Source organism: Nestor notabilis, unplaced genomic scaffold, assembly GCF_000696875.1.
Source record: "Nestor notabilis isolate BGI_N333 unplaced genomic scaffold, ASM69687v1 scaffold15360, whole genome shotgun sequence".
Taxonomy (NCBI): Eukaryota; Metazoa; Chordata; class Aves; order Psittaciformes; family Psittacidae; genus Nestor; species Nestor notabilis.
Window position 1 is genome coordinate 11,414 of NW_009909852.1, and position 19,184 is coordinate 30,597.

At 43.1% G+C, this 19,184-nt stretch overlaps 1 protein-coding gene across 1 annotated transcript in view; it reads right to left on the bottom strand.

The window, feature by feature from the left end:
- Positions 1-2,474: 2,474 nt before the first annotated feature.
- LOC104412591 (T-box transcription factor TBX15) overlaps positions 2,475-19,184 on the bottom strand; it is a gene marked incomplete at both ends in the record, with an annotated part of 23,184 nt that continues 6,474 nt past the window's right edge. The window contains 5 exons of the mRNA XM_010023350.1: positions 2,475-2,572; positions 9,907-9,971; positions 13,263-13,430; positions 13,798-13,969; positions 17,079-17,180. Coding sequence (XP_010021652.1) covers positions 2,475-2,572; positions 9,907-9,971; positions 13,263-13,430; positions 13,798-13,969; positions 17,079-17,180 — 605 coding nt within the window. The remainder of the gene's footprint in view (positions 2,573-9,906; positions 9,972-13,262; positions 13,431-13,797; positions 13,970-17,078; positions 17,181-19,184) is intronic.

Genomic DNA, 19,184 nt, shown 5'->3' on the forward strand with positions numbered 1-19,184 from the left:
CCTCATCAGGTTGAACAACCATAACTTGTTCCTCACTGATGATGTTTCTTCCTAGGCATGTGGCCACTTTTGCTGCTCCCATCTTTTCTCTCTGTAGTTAAGCGTGCACTCTTCTTAAGCTGCAGTGGACACATTTAGTCCCAGAAGTGTCCTGTAGCCCCAAGGCAGTTTCCCAACAAGAAATTCAAGGGATAAAATGGAGGCATTCATGAAAAAATGCCACATATTAGCCCAGCTTTGGAGACAAAAAGCATGATCTAGAACTTAAGTGTCTGTTTATTAAAATAATACCCTGGAAACTTCTAACTCATAAATATGCCCTAACTATTCTATGATTCTATGGAAGGCTATGAGATAACAGCATGCAGCTCTGAGCACTGAGACTTCAGGTGGAAGAGAGGAACAAAGTCCCAGGTAAGTCACTTCCATGAAAAGACTGGCTAAGGCTCAGAGGATTCAAGGTGCAATAGCTTATACTGAAGTCAGCTGTGGAACACCAGTGATTTACTCACCTGTCACACCATTCATGTACTTGAAAGCAAGGAGATGAAAAGGTATGGGCACGGTACATCCTGGTTATCTTATGTTTGGAGGGAAGAATCACATGTGACTTAAAGCCACCTCAGCATTTCTTGCTTTTTCTGACAGCAATTCCAAAGTCTCCAGACCAGTATATTTGGGCTGACCCTTGGGGGCTATCCCAGCAACCAGAAATGAAAATAGACTGCTTGTACCTTGGATTTGCACCTATTGCTGAGACCCGGGGATCAGCTTGTTACAGCAACCAGTGGAGACGTGAGCACTATGATGGAGGGAATATTTCTGATTCATTGAGATCATTTTGCATGGCGAAATGCAGTCCTTGAGAGCACTGTTTTGTAGTGAACTATTAAGTTTTGACACTGATCTGTGGACACAACTTTAGTAAAGGCCTGCCCCTAAGCTTAATGGTCTGTGGTGCAGTGGTGGTGGTCTGCACAGAGCCAGCTGGTCACATGGTACTGGCTTGCTTCCTTGGTTTTCAGCTGCCAAACTATATTAAAACAAGCTAAAAATACATTAAATATTTTCCTTTCCTAATATTACCTTACCACGTAAGCAATAGCTGGACTTGCCATTAGGATGTTATCTGATCAGCAGTGGGAGGGGAGGCATGGAGGGGGTGACACAGAGGAGGGAGGCTGCTTCAGCACTGTGACCAAGAGGAGAGGCTGTTATGTTTCTATTTAGGTGGGTGATGAAAACCTCTCTGAATCCCCACTTTAACCCATCTCTGACCACGAGTGCTCCACAGCGCAAGCCCCTGAGTTTGTACAAATCTTCCCCTTCCCCATGCTGTACTGTGGTTGCGTAAAGACCACTCATGGGAGTCTAATGCAGCCAGCAGGAACGTGCTCTGTTCTACCCCAGTGCTGTGCCACCAGAAAATGATTGAGCAGGTGACCTGGGCTCTGGGGTGTCACACAGGGAACTGGGGTGGGGAATGGACAGCCAGAAGATGTTCCTGTGCTGGATTCCCTTCTGATTCTGCCTTGGGGATGGGCAGATGCAGCAGTCACTGCTCCTCCTCTCCCTCTAGAAAAGCCCATGCCATCCTCATGATGGAAGTTTTGGGGAGACATAAAGCTCGGGTGTGAGAGGCTGGAGAGTCTGCTACAACAGGGCATGCATTTGCTTTTGAATGTTTAACTTCATAATTGTCACATTTGAACACGGTTTTGGATTCTTTTCTCTTGTATGTGTACTGGAATAAAAAAAGGACCAGATTGCTCTGATACCTCTATTCCCAGTGTTTTTTAACTAGAAATAACTGCAATTAAGTGAATGGGGAAGTCTTATCTCTGAAAAAAAAAAAAAATAATAGTAGTAATGCAGCCTGAAACTAGAGATGAAAGCCCTACTTAACAAATGAGAGATGTAAAGGGCAGAAGCTATGAAAAGACACAGCATGAGCAAGCAGAAAACGCTTGGCCCAGTAATTCCTCCCAGACTCGTATTAACAGAATGTTTCTCCAGCAAAGCCACTGAGTTTTGAAAGCAGTGTGATCCTGGAGGAAAGCACATTTCTGGTCTTCTCCCTCTTGTGTTTCCACACAAATGGCAAATATTAACTGTAAAGTGGGAACAACATATCTGAAATGCTGGAGTCTTTCCTCTCTGTGTTCTCTTCACACTTAACTCATGCTGTGTACTTGGGCTGGTTTGCCTAGCCCTTCACTCTCTCCTGTTCCTCCTACTATCTCTTAGAACTCCAGCTCTAGCACTAGGGAGATCAAGCAGCTCCATTGCACTTCATAAGGCACTGACTGTCCAGCATTTCCATCCATCCTCTCTGCTCTTTCACAGCAGTCAAGAGCTCAAGGAGGTATGTGACATCCCCATTCCAGCCGCTGGACACACAGCAGAGTACATTGCTGCTCTTGCACCTTCTTGTGCTCTTTCTACAGCTTTTTTCATGCCCTTTGCTCACTCACCTTGCTGCTTCTGCATGGTAGTGAAGTCTTCAAAGGTGAGAGTGCGCACAGGGGGCCTCCAGAAGGCGTAGGTCTCCATAATGGCTTCCAGCCCTGTCCTGTGCAATGAGAATAAAACAAAGAGAGAAGAATGTCAGTCAGTTTGCAAGCCTATTGGCACTGGGGAAAGAGGGCTCCAACCTCATTTGACAGGCTGCCAGTGGCCACCAAAAGGTCACCTTGACATCTGTGAATCCTTCAAGCGAGCCTTCCTGCACAGGTCACTAGAGTAAAATGCAATTCCCCCAGCACAGGATTGCAAAAGTTTTTATGAGTCTCTCGGTGCCTTTCTAGTCTTTTTATATTTAACAAATATCCCAAACTTTCTGTATGCATTGTAGGAGACACATGACTGTCAGATCCTTAAGGCATGCTTTATCATAAAGCAGGCTTCCACACTTTGGGGATGAAAGCTGTCATGCTAACAAGGGCAGTCTGGCATTCAGCCTACAGAATCAGAGAGATTTTGTCAACTGCCTTTCCCCACCACTTTGCAGTTCTGGACGCTGTTAGGAAGTGCTATGGGAAGCCATCAAAAAAGTAATCTCCTTGGTTTTGGAGTTCAAGTAGAAATGCACAAGATGCTTTTTATAAAAGATCGGTGGCATCTCTGCTTTGGGTCCGTAACTCACCACAAAGACAGTACCAAAGAGAAAAAGCCAAAAGCAAGTGAGAACTTTTCCTGTTGAAGGGCTGGGACCTCAGATTTGTTCTTAATTTCACCAGGGAATGCTAGCTCTGCTGAACATCTCTAGTGAGGACATAGGTGCATTATTAGGAAAAGACCCCCATGTTCTTTACGAGACAACCCCCTGGAGTTTCTTCCCAGGAAAAACTCTCCTCTGTGGAAGCTGTGCATTGCTCTGTTCCCCATTCCTCACCTTCCTCTGCCTCTTTTCCAGCAGTAGGTTATAGCCCTCACCCTGACTGAACATGACTAGAGATGCTTTGTCAAATGTGAGAACGTATCCCCTTTCAGAGCAAAAGGCTCTAACATCCCCAGAGCCTCTCATCAGATGTTGAGCTGATACTGGAGCTGCCTTTTGCTTATGAAAATGTCTTTCTGCACGTGCCTCCACTCACTCAGTTAACTTTCCAAAGTCTCCCCGGAAGCTCACATGCTTTAAATACATTGGAGTTGGCAAACCAAACTCTGTATTTTAAGAGGAGGTTTAGAAGAGAGGTTGTTGCATGGTGTTTATTAGCTGCTAAGCTGTTAGAAGTAGAAACAGAAGACATCTCTGCATAGCAGTCTCACACTAGTGCTGAGCACATTACAACAAAACTATTTGGATAATACAGTGGCCTCCGCCAGCTCATGGAGCTCAGAGACAAGGCAGTACAGAATGTGAACCCATCTGCTAAGCCGGGCTGTGTGCAAAAGCAGCTCTTTGACTACTGGTACCACCCCCAGGATTTCCTCTGCTCCCTGTGTGAGAAAGCCACATGTGTTAAGGCTCCATCTGCTTCTCAACACAAGCATATCCAGGGGGCACAAAATGCCCTGACCAAGTTGCTCCGTAACAAGACCTGCTGTTGGAAGGACCTGGCTTGATGATTAAAACCAAGTAATAGATGCAGAAATGCATACTGAAGTGTCCAGCTGTGCTAATCCAGCTGTTCTGCATCTGCCACAAGGATCGTGCAGGGAAATAAGGAGGCCAACTCACTAAAACCAGTGTTCACAGTCTGGTTCGGACATTAGATCCCCATGCACATAACCTCACTCTGCACCAGCATCCGACTCCAGATCTGCTCTTATGACTCCTTTCCAGTAAAATTCAATTCCTAATGGGAGGTAGCTCAGTGAAACAGTAAAGGCAGGTTAAACTATTGCCTCTACCTCTGCCTGGAGCCTGCATCAGTTTCAGCTCAGGTTTATTCACAGTTCCAAGTTTCTAGCTCTCTGTCTACCATTTCCTCCCGTATCAATTCAGTTCTTGCAACTACCTTATAATTTGTACATTTAACAGAAAAGGGTATGAAAACAAACAAACAAACAAAAACACACCAGAAAAAGAAAACCAACAACAAAAATCCCCCAATAATGGGGGAATAATAAGAAGAAATAAAAGAGTAAATTAGAAATTATATACTGCTGTCAAGGGTTGGACTCCGCTGTGCCTGAAAGGGTAAATGACAACAGTGAGGTTACCAGAGCATCTTGCAAAGCAGCTCTGTTCCTGCCCTGTATGCCATGCAAAGGAAAAATGTAACTAGGGACCCATGTCCTCCTGCTCCAGGGGAGCAGATCTAGAACAGCCCCTTTGTTGTGGACACAGCTCCTGTCTACCTCCCTTTTCCACACTGCAACTGCCAGCAGCAACACTGTGGCTTCTCTGGATTCCCCAATTGCTCTGTAATGCTGAGGGCAGCTCTGCAGCCACAGGTGCCTGAAGAATGAAGGCCAAACTCTACATCTGGCGTAAAGCCACCTCTTTCCTCTTCCTGTCCCAAATGAGAGTCCTTTACTCACTCCAAGGTGCACACATGTTGAACATGCCTTATAAAATGCCCTCTCTAAGTATGCTGGTGACAGAGGTCAAAGCTATGTCCAGTTCCCCTATGCACAAATTTAGGTCTCTATATAATAGATCATCCTTTTTTCATGTTGGTTTGTTTTGGAGTTGGTTTCTTTGTTTGTTTGTGCAGAACAAACTTTATGGGTGTTTTTGAAATAGTATTTAAGCAGAATACATCCTTACTGAACTTTTGCATCCTGCCATGAATCAGACAAAGACCCATGAGACAGCAGCCTCATGTGCTAGCTAAAACTGTCAGTCACCTTCCACCTCGTGTATGGAGTCTTGCAGAAAAAGAACATGCAGCCATGCAGAAAACAGCTTTGGTGGGAAGGCACATCACCTTTTTGTGACTGATTTTACCACTCTAAGCACAGCCTTTCAATATATCTTTTTTCTTCTGACTGATGTATTCCTATTTTCGAAAGAAAATGTTGAGGTGAGGAGGTGGGAATCAAGAAACTCCATTGCTGTCAACTCTAAAAACCCTCTCTCCCATAGCAGTTTATGACATTGGTCTGGTACCACGATATCCAGAGCCATGTCACAGACCTCCACCACAGGACAGAAGGGTAGTGCTCTTCTAGTCAGCAGAAATACTGGAGTGCTATTCTAGGTGTGTTCCATCACCTAACAGGGAAAACAAACCCCATCTTGCCAATGAAGAGGCATTTTGGGACAGCAATAAATGCTCTTTTCAGCATTTCTGAACTTTCAGCAGCTTCTTTCTGGGCTTTGGTGAGGGCTGCTGGTACCAAGTGTGCTGAATATTATGCATATGGCATCCACTTTTTCTTCCAAGAACTGTATGGAAAAATTGACTTCAAACTGTCTATCAGGCCATAAACCCTCCCTTCTCACACCATCTTTATGAAGGAAGTAAAAAAAAAAAGTATCAGAAGAGGACTCACTGCCAGCTTTATTTTAATAAGGTCAGTCCTTTAAAATGTATCCAAAATTCTCTCTTTTTTCATTCATTCTTTTATTTTTAGTGCTATAAAGTTTTAATAATAGGCAATAAATGAAACAGTTCAATTGTCTGAAAAATGAAAAAAGATGTACAAGCTATCAGTGCACCTCCATAATTCATCCCATATGGCCTACCTTGCCATTCCCACTGCACACAGGATTCAGGTCATCGTTGCATTGTTCACTGGGGAAGCCAAACTATTGGCTCCAAGCACCCTCCTGGCTCTCTTATCCTAGACAAAAGCTCAAAGAGCATTTCCAACACAAACAACTTCTATTCACCTCAGCTGACCACATCTGAAAGAAAAGCACTGTTGCTTGCCATCAGCTTAGGGGTTTTTTATTTCCATCACCCTACTGCGTTTCCTGACTCTTGTCCCTGCAGGTTTCCTCTTGGATAAGGGGGTCTTGTAAGCATCCCACTATCAAATGAACTTCACTCAGTCTCCAAAAATAGGTTCTGTGGCATTAAACCTGCATCCTCGCTACCCAAACATTTGGCTAACTGAGCTCCATGTGTCAAAGCCTCTGGTTCTCAATCTCTTGAAGTTCAGGAAAGCAACTAAGTAACGCCTGACTCATACATACATTAGGTAGGTATCCTTTCACCGCCAGGACCAGTTGTCTTGTTCCACTTTTACAGATGCTTCACATGCTTTTGCAGATAAAGCAAAGAGGGACCAAACATGATGTAGAGGGAATCTCTAATAAGTGGCTAAGACTTGACCTTCTAACACAGGCTAACTCCTAGTCCATCAGGGCTAATAGCTACTTTGCTGAACTCAATTAATTAGCATGATTTGAGTGCAAAACAATGTCCAGCTACTGAGTTGTTTCCCTCTGAAATACCTCACTGCTCCTTCTCCCTGCAGAAGGACTGGGGCAGTCAGCTGTGAAGGGAGACAACCATGCAAACAACTGAAAGAGATCCAAGAAGGGATCTGTGAAAAAATCGCTCCCCCAGATGGATACAGGCAGTTACATCGTGATGGGGTATCCCCAGAGCAGCAGATTTTTAGCAGTCTCTTGTACTAATGAAGGGAGACCACAATTATAAGGAACTATAGAGGAAGGCTGTGAGTTGATGGAAGTGAAAGATTTCGAATGGAAACTGGTTTTAAAAACAATAGTCAACTCCATAATTTCTGCAGCAGGTAACAACAGTGAAACAGTATCAGGATACAAAATAAGTGAAGGAAAAACATCCATCTCTGCTTCATGGAAAAGCCTCACAAAGCAGAAACGAAATGTCCTTGGGAAGAAGTGGCCTAAGAGGAGTTCTTCTTCTTTTCCCAAAACATCTTGGATACATACTACACTTGTCTGCATCACAAATGGTCCCTTTTCCAAATTACCCTGTTTCCTTTTCAAAGGAGGCCTACAACTTCAGTGGGACACTCTCCACGTCCAGCCTGATGCACCATAGCTAAGCAAAGTTGTGAGGACATGGGAAACTACAGAGCGTCACGATTGGCACTCCAGCTGACCAGTGACCCTGATGAGATTACAGGTTCACAGGAAGAAGAGAAGCTACCCAGCAGTTTGAAAAAGTCTTATTTGGAGAACCTTTTCAACACACAGCTTGGACCTTAATGCTTTTCTTCTTCCTATGTGCACATCTATGTATATCTCCTCTTTAAAGGGAGCAGCTGAGCATTAGAATGTCCTCCACTAGCTGACAACAGCAGTGCAACCTTAGCCAGACCAGTGCTTGTGAGGCAGGCGCCTGACTGCTATATATGCTTGCAAATACCTTTGCCTGTTTTTTCTTCCTAAGGCCTCAGGCTGCTCTCTTTGATGTGTAATACCTTAAAGATTTTAATTCCTCTTTACATCAGCAGAGAGCTTTACTGAGCCCTCCCCACAGCTGCAGCCATGTAGCAATTTCCTGCCCTTTCTTAAATCAGTGAGCTACAAAGATCAGTAATTCCCAACCTTTTCAGGAAACTGTCCAGATTCACTGGGCTAGGACCTTATTAATGCCTTCCACGTTAATCTAGCCCACCATGTAAGTGGAACTTCATCAATCTCTTTTCTAAACCCAGCCTCCAGTGCAGCTGTATCTCTGCACACAGGGAAGACCTTGTACCCAGGGCAGATACTACCTACACACAGAAGAGGAGAGCAGAGTAGGTTAGATATGCTTCGAGTATCAGAACTAATGCTCACAGTGGGGAGCATTAGTAAATAAGTGTGGTAACATCTTTTTGCATAGCTACAGTAAAATGATAACAGAGGAGCTGAGCTAGGAAATTGCTAGGTCAGTAAGATGTCTTCTTTGTGAACATTTAAATGAGTGATGGGAAACACAGGGCACTTGCCCGATCACTGAACGCTTCCCATACCAAACCGTGAATGAGGCAGTGGTTCTGGTGAACACACACAAGAGGAGCATGCGAGTAAAAACTGAATTACAGTGCCCATGGGGACTGCAAATGAAAGCTATGCAGATGACTTTCACTCTGGTCTGCACACTGAGAGCCTTGCTTTACAGTCGTAGGGTTCTTGTAACATACTCATATATGTCTAATTCTATAAATAATTTAATGTCTGAAGCCTTTGTCACACTGATTTAAAGGATGCCCGCATCATTTAGATCTGAAATATCTAGATCTGCTGCACACTCTGATGGATTCATGAATGGCAGAAAAAGTTGAGATTTTTTGTTTGGACTTTCTTATTCTTTTTTGATAACTCTGTGTCTTTTACTAATTCAAAACTTATTTTTTATTAGATCTCCTTGATTACTATCATATTTTTAAAATATAATGTATCCTAAATAACATTTAAGTTTTTCTACTTAATCTACTTAATCTCCTTAATCTTTTCATAAAAATCACAAAATAAAGTGACACAGTCAAAGTGAAACAATTTGACATCACTGGAGAAAAACTGAAATTTTTTGAAACTAAAGCATTTTTGCACTTTCATTCTGAAAACCTACCAAAATCTTAGTTTTTATGCTAATGTAAAGAAAGCATTTGTGCTCCAAGTTTGGGAATTTCCTGTGAAAATTCAAGTTTAAAAATGCCCTTCAGACAGCTCTACATATAATAGAGAACAAGCAAATGTATCTCCTACAACCTTCATTATTTTGCAGAGTGTTAGCCTGTGACCTATTTGTCTGCTTTACAATCTGCAATCCCATGTCTTTCTATCTCTGGTCTTCATTTTAGTCATAAAAAGAATATATTTTTTCAAGAATCTCTACAGTATCTTTAGAAGTTCATTTATTTTACCTAATTCTTTGGATATCATAGGACCATATCAGTAAACAGTAACAGTTTAATAATGACTTACCAGAGATGCTAAATAATGTTTTGATTTTGTTTCTTAACAACAAATCGAAAAGCTCAGAGGAACATGAAAATGATAAAAATGAGCATAAATAAATTAATTATCCAGCAGAAAAAATAAACAGCAGCAAAACATACATACAGAAGAGAACAGCCTTGAAAGCAGTGGCAACAGAAGGGGTACAAAGGTAGCAGTGAATGGGAAATTAAACATATGACACCAAAAAAAATACAGTCACAGAAAAAAATGTTGTCAAGCAGGAATTTCATAAGCTGTCCAAGAATATCAAAACCCTCTGTCAAGGTTTTGGACTGCAGGATCCAGGCAGAGGTAGGAGTAGCACTGGAGGAGACTTCTGTAAAGAAACAGGGTCAGTCTAGCTGGCTAATAGAAAGTGTTTTCTGAGGAAGCCATCATTACACATTGGATCTGTTTAGGCAAAGTAAGCAGTCCTTCAAATTTCTCTAACAACTACTCTACAGCAAACTTCTCCTGTAAAAATTAATTAGGATCACAAAACACCTTACTCAGACTTAGATACATGCCCTATGCAATCATCAGGGGAAGGAGAGATCAGTGAGAAAGCACAAACAAGCTCCTGTTACCTGTTTCTCCCAGAATCTCTGAAACCTTTAGCGAAGGGGTTTCTGTCAATTTTTAATCTGGTGATCTATAAAGAAGGAACATCAGGATTAGTTGATCTCTCCAAATGAGTTTTTTGCTTTCAACAAATGACAGTTATTGATGATTACTAGTCTTGCCCAAACCACCTGTACAGTGATCTTTCATACGTATTTCCCCAGATTTATATTATTCTGTTATCCATGAACAGCTTATCTGATCAGCAACTGAAGGGTGCCAGAGGCAGAAACCTGGCAGTATCAGGAAACCTGACACAGCTTTGGGGCTGAGAAGCTGTTCCCCAAGTAGAAGCACAACTTGGGCCCAGGAGCTATAACTTATCAATGGCCATGTGGTTTTGGAAACAGGCATTCTGCTCAGGTTTGGCTGGTATCTGGGTCATCCCAGCCTCAACACTCTGGATATCCAGCAGCTGGATGCACTCATGGATCTTCAAACACTGCTAAGGAGAAAAGACAAAGCACAGGCTACAGCATCCAAAGACAGCAGCTAGCCACCCAGTCACGTGCACAAGGTGTTGCTCTTCTGGTCAGCATCTGGGTGGCCTTTCAAGGGTTTTCTGGTCTGGAAACCATCTTTGACTTTTCCCTCCTCCTCTAAACAAAGAGGATGACAGCCAGACTGAGTGCTTTGGGGAATCTTCCTTCCTGCTTTATTTTTAGGCACAAATTCCATGTTGGTAAATACGAAAAATAATACTGGGGGGTTGACCTTGCAGCCTGTGGTATCATACTCCCTTGTCAGCTATTCCCCAACCTGGTGCAGCATAAATACTTCCCTCTGCCAGCCTCAGCCCCCGAGACACTGCCTCTGGGGTGAAAAGAGAGTGAGATCTCAAGATCCTACCAAATTTGAGGTGGTTTTGCTGAAACTGCTCAAAAAGGATGAGTTTAATACAGACTGATCTGAAGCGGATTTGCAGGTGGTTTGCTTCTGTCAGAACGAAGCCCTTACTGTGGATATTAACCTCGGATCTGGAATGCAGCTCCTATTTTTGCAGAAGCTTAATTTGTGAACTTAATTTCCGCTAGCCTGACTTTGCAGCTGTCCTGGGACTTGTGTGTACAGAGACAGATATGTTCTGTGGAGGATGGAATTACAGTAGAGGGAATCCCTGTGGTGGATTTGCTAACATTTTACAATTGTTTCCAGAGACGCTTCTCCCAGTAAAACAAAGCTTACAGCCACTGGAGGGCATGCAGGCATATTCAGGGGATTTCCATTTTTTTGTAATGAAAAGATTTCCTCAAACCTCCAGAATCTCCTTTACTGGTATTTTTATAAAAATACAGCCCAAAAGAAAATCTGGGGGGCAAAACCCCACATGTTTGGAATCCAAAGAAACAGGAAGAAATTTCAGTGCTTCTTAACAGTGAGGTAGCTTATAGAGCCAGTGGCTGAGAGAGGTGCCCTCCCTTGGCAGCTCCCGTATCAGTGTAATTATGTCTTACAAATCTGGTCATTAGGAAAAATTACAGGCTTATTTCTTGTCAATTCACCTTTCTTTTTCCTCTTTCCATGTCTAGGCTACAGTTAAAAGTCTGTGGAGTACATGTGTTTGGGTGAGGGGGGCAGGAAATTTCCAGTGCTCCAATGACTGGAGCAAACCCGCCATCATGTTGCAATATTTTTTTCTGCTGGAATAGTTGATCCATCTTGGATCCAGATTTAAGTCATTTCAAGAGGACTAGACTGAGAAAAAGCTAGGAGTGGGCATTCAGAAGCAGTCATGAGAGCACTGTCAGGATGCTGTTATAATCTGCTCTAAGGTGATCTGACATGAGTCTGTCCCTCCATCCAAGGATACTAAATATAATGACATCCACTGTGTTCATGAAGTCATTCTCCAGAAGAACAGAAATCATCATAGAAAAAAAAGATTTCCTTCACTGTTTGTGGTTAAAGACTCCTCTGCAATTTATGGCAGTAAGTACTATAACCTATTTCCACAATAGGCTTGATAACAGGTTATTTTTCTTCCAAGACAGTTTGTACCCTCATTCTTCTAGCTTATAACAATACCTTACAGTCTTTAAGCAGGCCCACTATTAACACAGCAAAAGTTTCACCAACTGAGATTCTGGTTCACATAGCTGGGAAAACATTACCTTACACAGCCCTTTTAATGCCCTGACAACCCCCATCCTAGTAAGGAGGAGAATGGCAGGAAAGGGAAATACACAGTTTCCTCTCACTTGAGAATCAAATATATCAAATACACTTAAGAATAAAATAATTCTCACTTGAGAATAAAATAGGGACTATGTGTACATGAACAAGAGAAAAGGGGCACACTGGGCCCTAAGCATCACAGAGGTGGTGTGAGGGCTAGGCAGAGGTAGGTGGCAGATCAGCAGTACATAAGGAGACTGCAAAGGGGATGGATGGATGTAAAGAGCTTATACACTTACGTGTGCAGTGAACATGCCTGCAGAAGCAATGAAGCAGGCACCTCCTCAAAGACACCATCTTTCACTGACCACTGAAGGAGAAGGGGGAGCAAGCGTGTAATCCATAGCATAGTCTTTCTAAATCTCCTTTCTTTGCTGATGTCTCAACTGCTCACATTTTGCTAACAATTAATTTCCACTTAAAGATACCGCATCTTTGGGGAAAATAGGGGTAGACTGGATATTCTGTAATCAAACACTAGTGTGCACTGAGATTACATTTCCTAGTGCCATGAAGACTAGTTTAAGAAAAAGGGCAGATCAGTAACAACATCAAGGTCTCTACAGAGGATCCTACTGTGGCAACATCTTTTCCTTATGATATCTGAAGTTAATAGTAACACTCTCCACTGGGAATTGTGCAAGATCTGAATCAAACGAATTATGCATGAGAATTTCAGTTCACACGCAACACATGGACTGCTGCTTCTTATGTTCAAAGGCTTCTTTTGTCAGCAAACTGATGAGATTGTGCTGCTCTAAAACTTTTTGCTTCACTGCTAAAAAAAAACTATGTGTTTTCTCTCTGAGACAACAGAACCACACTAGTTGTACTGCCTCAAAATTACAGTGGGGACAGGATACCGTAGTTTGTACCGTGAAACAGTAAGGCAATGTGAACAAAATCTCTTTATATATCACTTACTTACCTTAAAATAAAAACTGCAGGCACCTTATCTGCAAGGTGGTTTTCTGGCTACATGCCTCATGTCTACACACTGTAGCAGAAATTAAAACAGTGAGCCTGTAAAGTGTACACTCTTCTTGAGCTACGTTTCTCAGCAAAATTAATACCTCAAACACATCAAGCGCACTGATGTTTTTACGAACACCCATCGTAAAAGGAGTCTGAAGGCATGCAGCTTTACCTGTTGATTTTGGTATGCTGTCACTGTCGTAAAGACAGTCTCAGGGAAATTGAAGGTTTTCACCCCATCTCCTGAAGGAACTGGTTTTGTAGGAGAAAGATCACTGCTGAAATCCTTGCGGATGACATGAACACGGGGCTGGTACTTATGCATTGAATGTAAGATTATCTGAAGAAAAAACAAAATAATAAGGAAAGGATTATTTTTCCCCCCTCCAAATATTCTATACCTTATTCAGATGTACAAGGAAGCAGTGCTGGAATAAGGGCTAATACAAAGAAAATCACCCTTTTCTTACAAGTATGTATGAGACAAACTTTGTACTATGTGCAGAGAGAAAAGAGCTTTATAGGATCAGGCAACATTTTGAGGAAAAAACACTGAAGTAGGGAAAAAGGTTTCATAACTCTTTAGAGTGGCTATAGACACGTGTGCCCAGCAGGACACTGAAACATCAAAACAGCAGCAGCACCCTTCTGAGCCTGAAAGGAGTAAGGCTGGGGGCAACAGGCACCAGCATTAGCTTTTAACTTACATGGCCTTGATCATCAAGCTCGTTGTTGGTGAGCTTGAGCTTGTCAAAACTGACCACCTGTCTCATCCAGGTGTCTCCAGAAGCCAGCGAATCAGGATGGATGTAAACCCTCGGGGGCACTGGGGAGTCTGCATTGCCAGCCACCATCCACTTGGAGCTGTGATACACATACCTGAAAAAGGAAAGGTATGGGAAGTTGTTGCTCACTCACTGGAGGAAGATTTCCAGGTCTCCCCCTCTCTGGCCACCCTACCGCATACACCCCAAGCTCTCATTTGCAGTCAGGGGAGAATGTGCTTTATTGCAACCTCCTACCTTCTAAATGAAAGCCAGATTACCCCTGAGCCACTTGTTCAGACTTTATTCATTATTAAAACCACCTTTGCAGTTCTTTTCTCTGTAAAACTCTGCCACATGTGCCTTCTCAACTCCTTAACCCTTTCAGAGTCAGAGGCTAGAAAATGTGAGTAAACAAAGCCCTCTCTGAAAATGTTAATAAATGCCCTGTAATTTCCGGCAATCTGCACTGGCTGCCATGCCAGACTGTGCAAAACACGTGTCTTCACACAGAAAGAGCAAAATCTAATGGATATCACTAGAAAAACCAATAAAACAGAATTTCTTAGTCTGAAATGTTGCAAAATAGGAAATTCCATGTAGTATTACAAATGCTGGAATTAGAGTAAAAAGTAACTTTTGTGTTCCTGATTTTTTATAATCGTCTGTGTTCCTGATCTCGCCATCCCAAATATTCCATAAATTTCTCTACCACACCTTTGCCTAGACACGTTTTTTGCTTTCTGTCCTGTGGCTCCTTTGGCCTAAGGCATTTCACAACCAGTCCTGCTAACACCTCTGAGCTCTGCCCTGTGCTGCCCCTCACTGGGTGTCTACTCAGCTCTGCTAAGCTATTTCAGTCCATGCCTACAAACAGTGACTCATTTCCTGTATTTTCACAAGAAAAACAAAATAATAATAATCTTCTCCCTTCACTGCTAACTTGCTCTATGTGGCTGCAAAAGCAAACACGGACAGAAACAAAGTATAAGACAATGTATTTTTTTCGATGTTAGTGCTGTCAGAAGAACACTCAAAGAAAGGGGAAAAACATCTAGCTGAGTATCAGACACTACCTTAATGCTTCCCAGGAAAAGCATTTTCCTGAGAAACACTCTAAACAATCTGAGAACAAAACTGTAATATTTAGCATTTGAAACAGAGGAGCAATTCTTGAATCCTTGAAATGTGTTGCAGTGAAGACTATTTGAGGAAAAGAAAAGAGTGACTAACATATCTATCTGGACTTGTGCAAGGCATTAGACACTGTCCTGCATGACATTCTTGCCTCTAACAGCTCAATGTCTAAGTGAAGACCAGTGGTGTTCCTCAGAGACTGGCACTGGGACCGGTGCTGTTCAACCTCCTTGTTGATGACACAGACAATGGGATTGATGCACCCTCAGCAAGATTGCTGACAACACCAAGCTGTGTGGCGCAATCGGCACGCCAGAGGAAGGGGATGCCATCCAAAGGAACCTTGACCCTGCTCTGATGAGACCCCCCCTGGAGTACTACATCCAACTCTGGGACCCACAACATAAGAAGGACATGGACCTGCCTGAGCAAGTCCAAAGGAGGGACACGAAGATGATCAGAGGACTGAAGCAGCTCTGCTCTGGAGACAGGCTGAGAGAGCTGGGCTTGTTCAGCCTGGAGAAGAGAAGGCTCATTAAGGGGAGATCTTAGAGAAGCTTCTAGTGCCTAAATGGGGCCTACAGGAAATCTGGAGAGGGACTTTTAACAACGGCCTGTAGTGACAGGACAAAGGGGAATGGCTTTAACCCAGCAGAGTGGAGATTCAGGTTAGGTTTCGGAAAAAAATTCTTCCCTGTGAGAGTGGAGAGGAGCCCAGAAAAGCTGTGGCTGCCCCACCCCTGGCAGTGTTCATGGCCAGATTGGATGGGGCTTGGAACAACATGGTCCAGTGGAAGGTGTCCCTTCCCATGGCAGGGGGGTTGGAACCAGATGATCTTTAAGGTCCTTTCCGACCTGAACCATTTTATGATGGTTTTCATCATTCTATGATGAAAAGACTTGCTCTCAGGGGTCTTTAGTGAGTATGAATAAATCACCCCTCTCTGCGTAGTTTTCTGGGATGCAGAGGACCATGAGTTTTCCAGAGTACTTTTTAGGAGCAGAATCCCATTAGTTTCACAGCACTCTCTTCTTCCTTTCAGCTCAGCTGTGGAGATTGATCACAGGGTTTCTCAATGGCTGCATGTCCTGGGTTCAGCTATAGCAGTCATTTTTTCTCCTTCTTAGTAGCTGGTGCAGTGCTGTGTTTTTTGACTTTCAGCCTGGGAACAACGCTGATAACACCGATGTTTTTAGTTGTTGCTCAGTAATGTTTACTCTGACCAAGGACTTTCTCAGTCTCATGCTCTGCCAGGGAGGAGGGGAAGCCAGGAGGAAGCAGAGACAGGACACCTGACCCAAACTGGCCAAAGGGGTATTCCATACCACAGCACGTCATGCCCAGTATATCAACTGGGGGGAGTTACCCAGAAGGCCCAGATCGCTGCTCGTGTCGGGCTGGGTATCGGTCAGCGGGTGGTGAGCGGTTGTGTCCTCTCCCCTTGTTATTCCTCTTATCATTATTATTGGTAGCAGTAGTGGTTTGTATTATACCTTAGTTACTGGAGTGCTGTTATCTCAACCCGTGGGAGTTACACTCCTCTGATTCTCCTCCCCATCCCTCCGGGAGCGGGGGGAGGAAGGAAGAGGTGGGGGAGTGAGCAAGCGGCTGCGTGGTTCCAAGTTGCCGGCTGGGCTTAAACCACGACACTGCACGTTATAAGTTAGGGCCCATACCCCTGCGACTGCTCTGCTGGACACTGAATGCTTTTAAAACAAAAATCACACAAGTTAGTTCAGGCCAGACCTGAGATGCCCATCTTAGTTCAGCTGCTGCATACCCATTCTTTCTTGCTGAAGTAGTTTTAGAGGCTTCAGACTCCCCACTGATACCTCCAGTTATCAGTAACCTCAGACAGTCATTGCTAATCATGTCAATTGTGAAATGCATGCTAGGGATCTCTCTGATTAAAAACTGCTATTTGAAAAGAGCAAATCTCTCGATTTGTCTCATGATGCTGGTCAAATCAACTATATTGGTGTAAATCAGCATGGTCTCTTCCACCATACATTTGAAATGCTGTATAATGGCATCTGTCTTTCCTAGGCTGTCACAAAGTTTCTACCTCTGTGCCTATAAAGCTTACCTGTATCTCTTGTTATCCACAGGCACAATGTCCATGGCAATATAATACTGCTGATGGGGATCCAAACCTGTAATTTTCACTCTCATGGCTGGAAACATTCTCCTAGGAAAAGAAGAGTAGAAATCAAGAAGAAAATGGTGAACAGGGAAGCTGAAGAGGCTCCTTAGACCTCTTTTTGACACCAGGAGCACATTTCTTTACATAGCCCAGTTCTTCGCATAACTCCTCTAGGCTTGGTGTGGGTCATTCCAGCAATGACTGTGCTGGAAGTGATTTGAATCTTCAGATTTTTCCCACTTCAGAAAAGGGGTAGCAGAATAACAACCTGTGGTAACAATAAAACACTCCCAGTTGGACATGCTGTTCCCAGCTCCTAGCAGACAATTCTGCCATGCTCCACACAAATTGTCCTCTCTAAGCATTTCTAGGATGGGCAGTGTACCTTCTTCCTGCTATGTTTCCCGCATATCACTGGCATAATATTTAAAGCAAATCCATCATTCTGAAAGATCCCTTCACTCTTATGTTCATAGTTATTTAAGAAAAAAAGACAACTAATTAATATATATATGCTTAATATATATATTAATAACAAGCATATATACTAATATATGCTTGTTAGGCATACTTTTCCCATTTAACAGAAACACTGGTGTTATCATCATGGTTTCCTTGAAGTCCTGGTAGCATTTTTTTTTGTGCAATCTGTTTCATAAGTGTTGTGTTTTCTACATCATGCGATCCAGATATGTCTTAAGCATTTTCTCCTGATGAGCAAATTATGAAACTCTACAACAGCAAGAATCAGTTCTCAGCCATGAGAAGATATTTTATTCTTTCCCATCCAGACCACGTATACCTACTTGCAGCAAAGCGTGGGAAGAAGGAGGTTGGTCCTCAGCCTTCACCCTATCCACAGCTCTTCCATTTCAGGACATTGAGAAGGCAAGTTCTGACCTATTAGTAACTACATCTGCATTGGAAAAGGACGTTTATTATGGGGGGCAGGGAGAGAACCACCATACAGCTGCTGGAGTACAGCTAACCCCAGTTATGAGAGACATAAAACTGTCAGAAGAATTGTCTGCAGAAACCCTTCAAGGAGAGAGCAGACTTATGGAACTGATGGTGTGAGTTTGCTAGCTGAATGATGGAGCGGGGGAAGGAATAATGGATTAGTCTTTCATGGCTTGAGGGCATTACCTTGTTTCTACCACAATGGCTCATTAAATCTGCCAAGCCAAATGGGGACAGGATGTGGCATTTTACAGTCCAGGTCTCCTTAATTGGAGAGAGGTGGCTTGGGAGCAGCTTAAGAGGTAGGTCATGTTTCAGAGGGCTGATGAGAAACCCAGGATTAAATCTGAGTCTCTTCGGGTCTAAGGCTGTGCATTATATCGGGAAAATTGAATGCTGTATGTCCCAAGAAGCTCTCTCCAAATCTGCAACCCCGTGTAAAGTTGCAGTATAGCCTGCAGGGTTGTTTGCTTATGAAATACCTTGTAAAAGATTACTGCAGACCATCCGAGAGGCTTAGAGGCTTATCTCTGAAGTGATTAGACAGAGCTTGGCTGATCTCAGTGCTTTCTCTAAGGTTTAAGTGCACTTTTAGAGTTTTGTAAATTATTTACGAGCTTTCTTTTTCTGTGGGTGTAAAAGTAACTTAGGTTCCTTTGCCATAAGGAAGTGGCCTGGAAGTGTCACAGCAGGTGTCCAGCAGTACTGCTGTGTGGAAAGGGAAAATGGAAAAGACAAGCAGTGGCCACATAGAGAGGTACTCAGGTGTAATCCTGGCTAAGTCCTTGTGCTCTGTGTTTCCTCTTGGTTGATGCTTGGCTCACCAGAGGCACTAGCCCTACAGAAAATGGGAAGCTCAAAGGTTTGGAAGGAATTCAGGCCATTTGAATATGACTGTACTAATAAACAGTCAAGAACCTTCCATCTAGAAAGATATCATCTAGTTTTATAGTCAACAGCCATAGACACAAAGGCCGTCTGTTTTCATAGAGAACATGTGGTGACATCTGATATAGTTTAGGAGGAGGTTTTATATCAGCGGCAGTTTGGGATGATCAAGTTATTTATATATTAGCTTTACCACTCAGC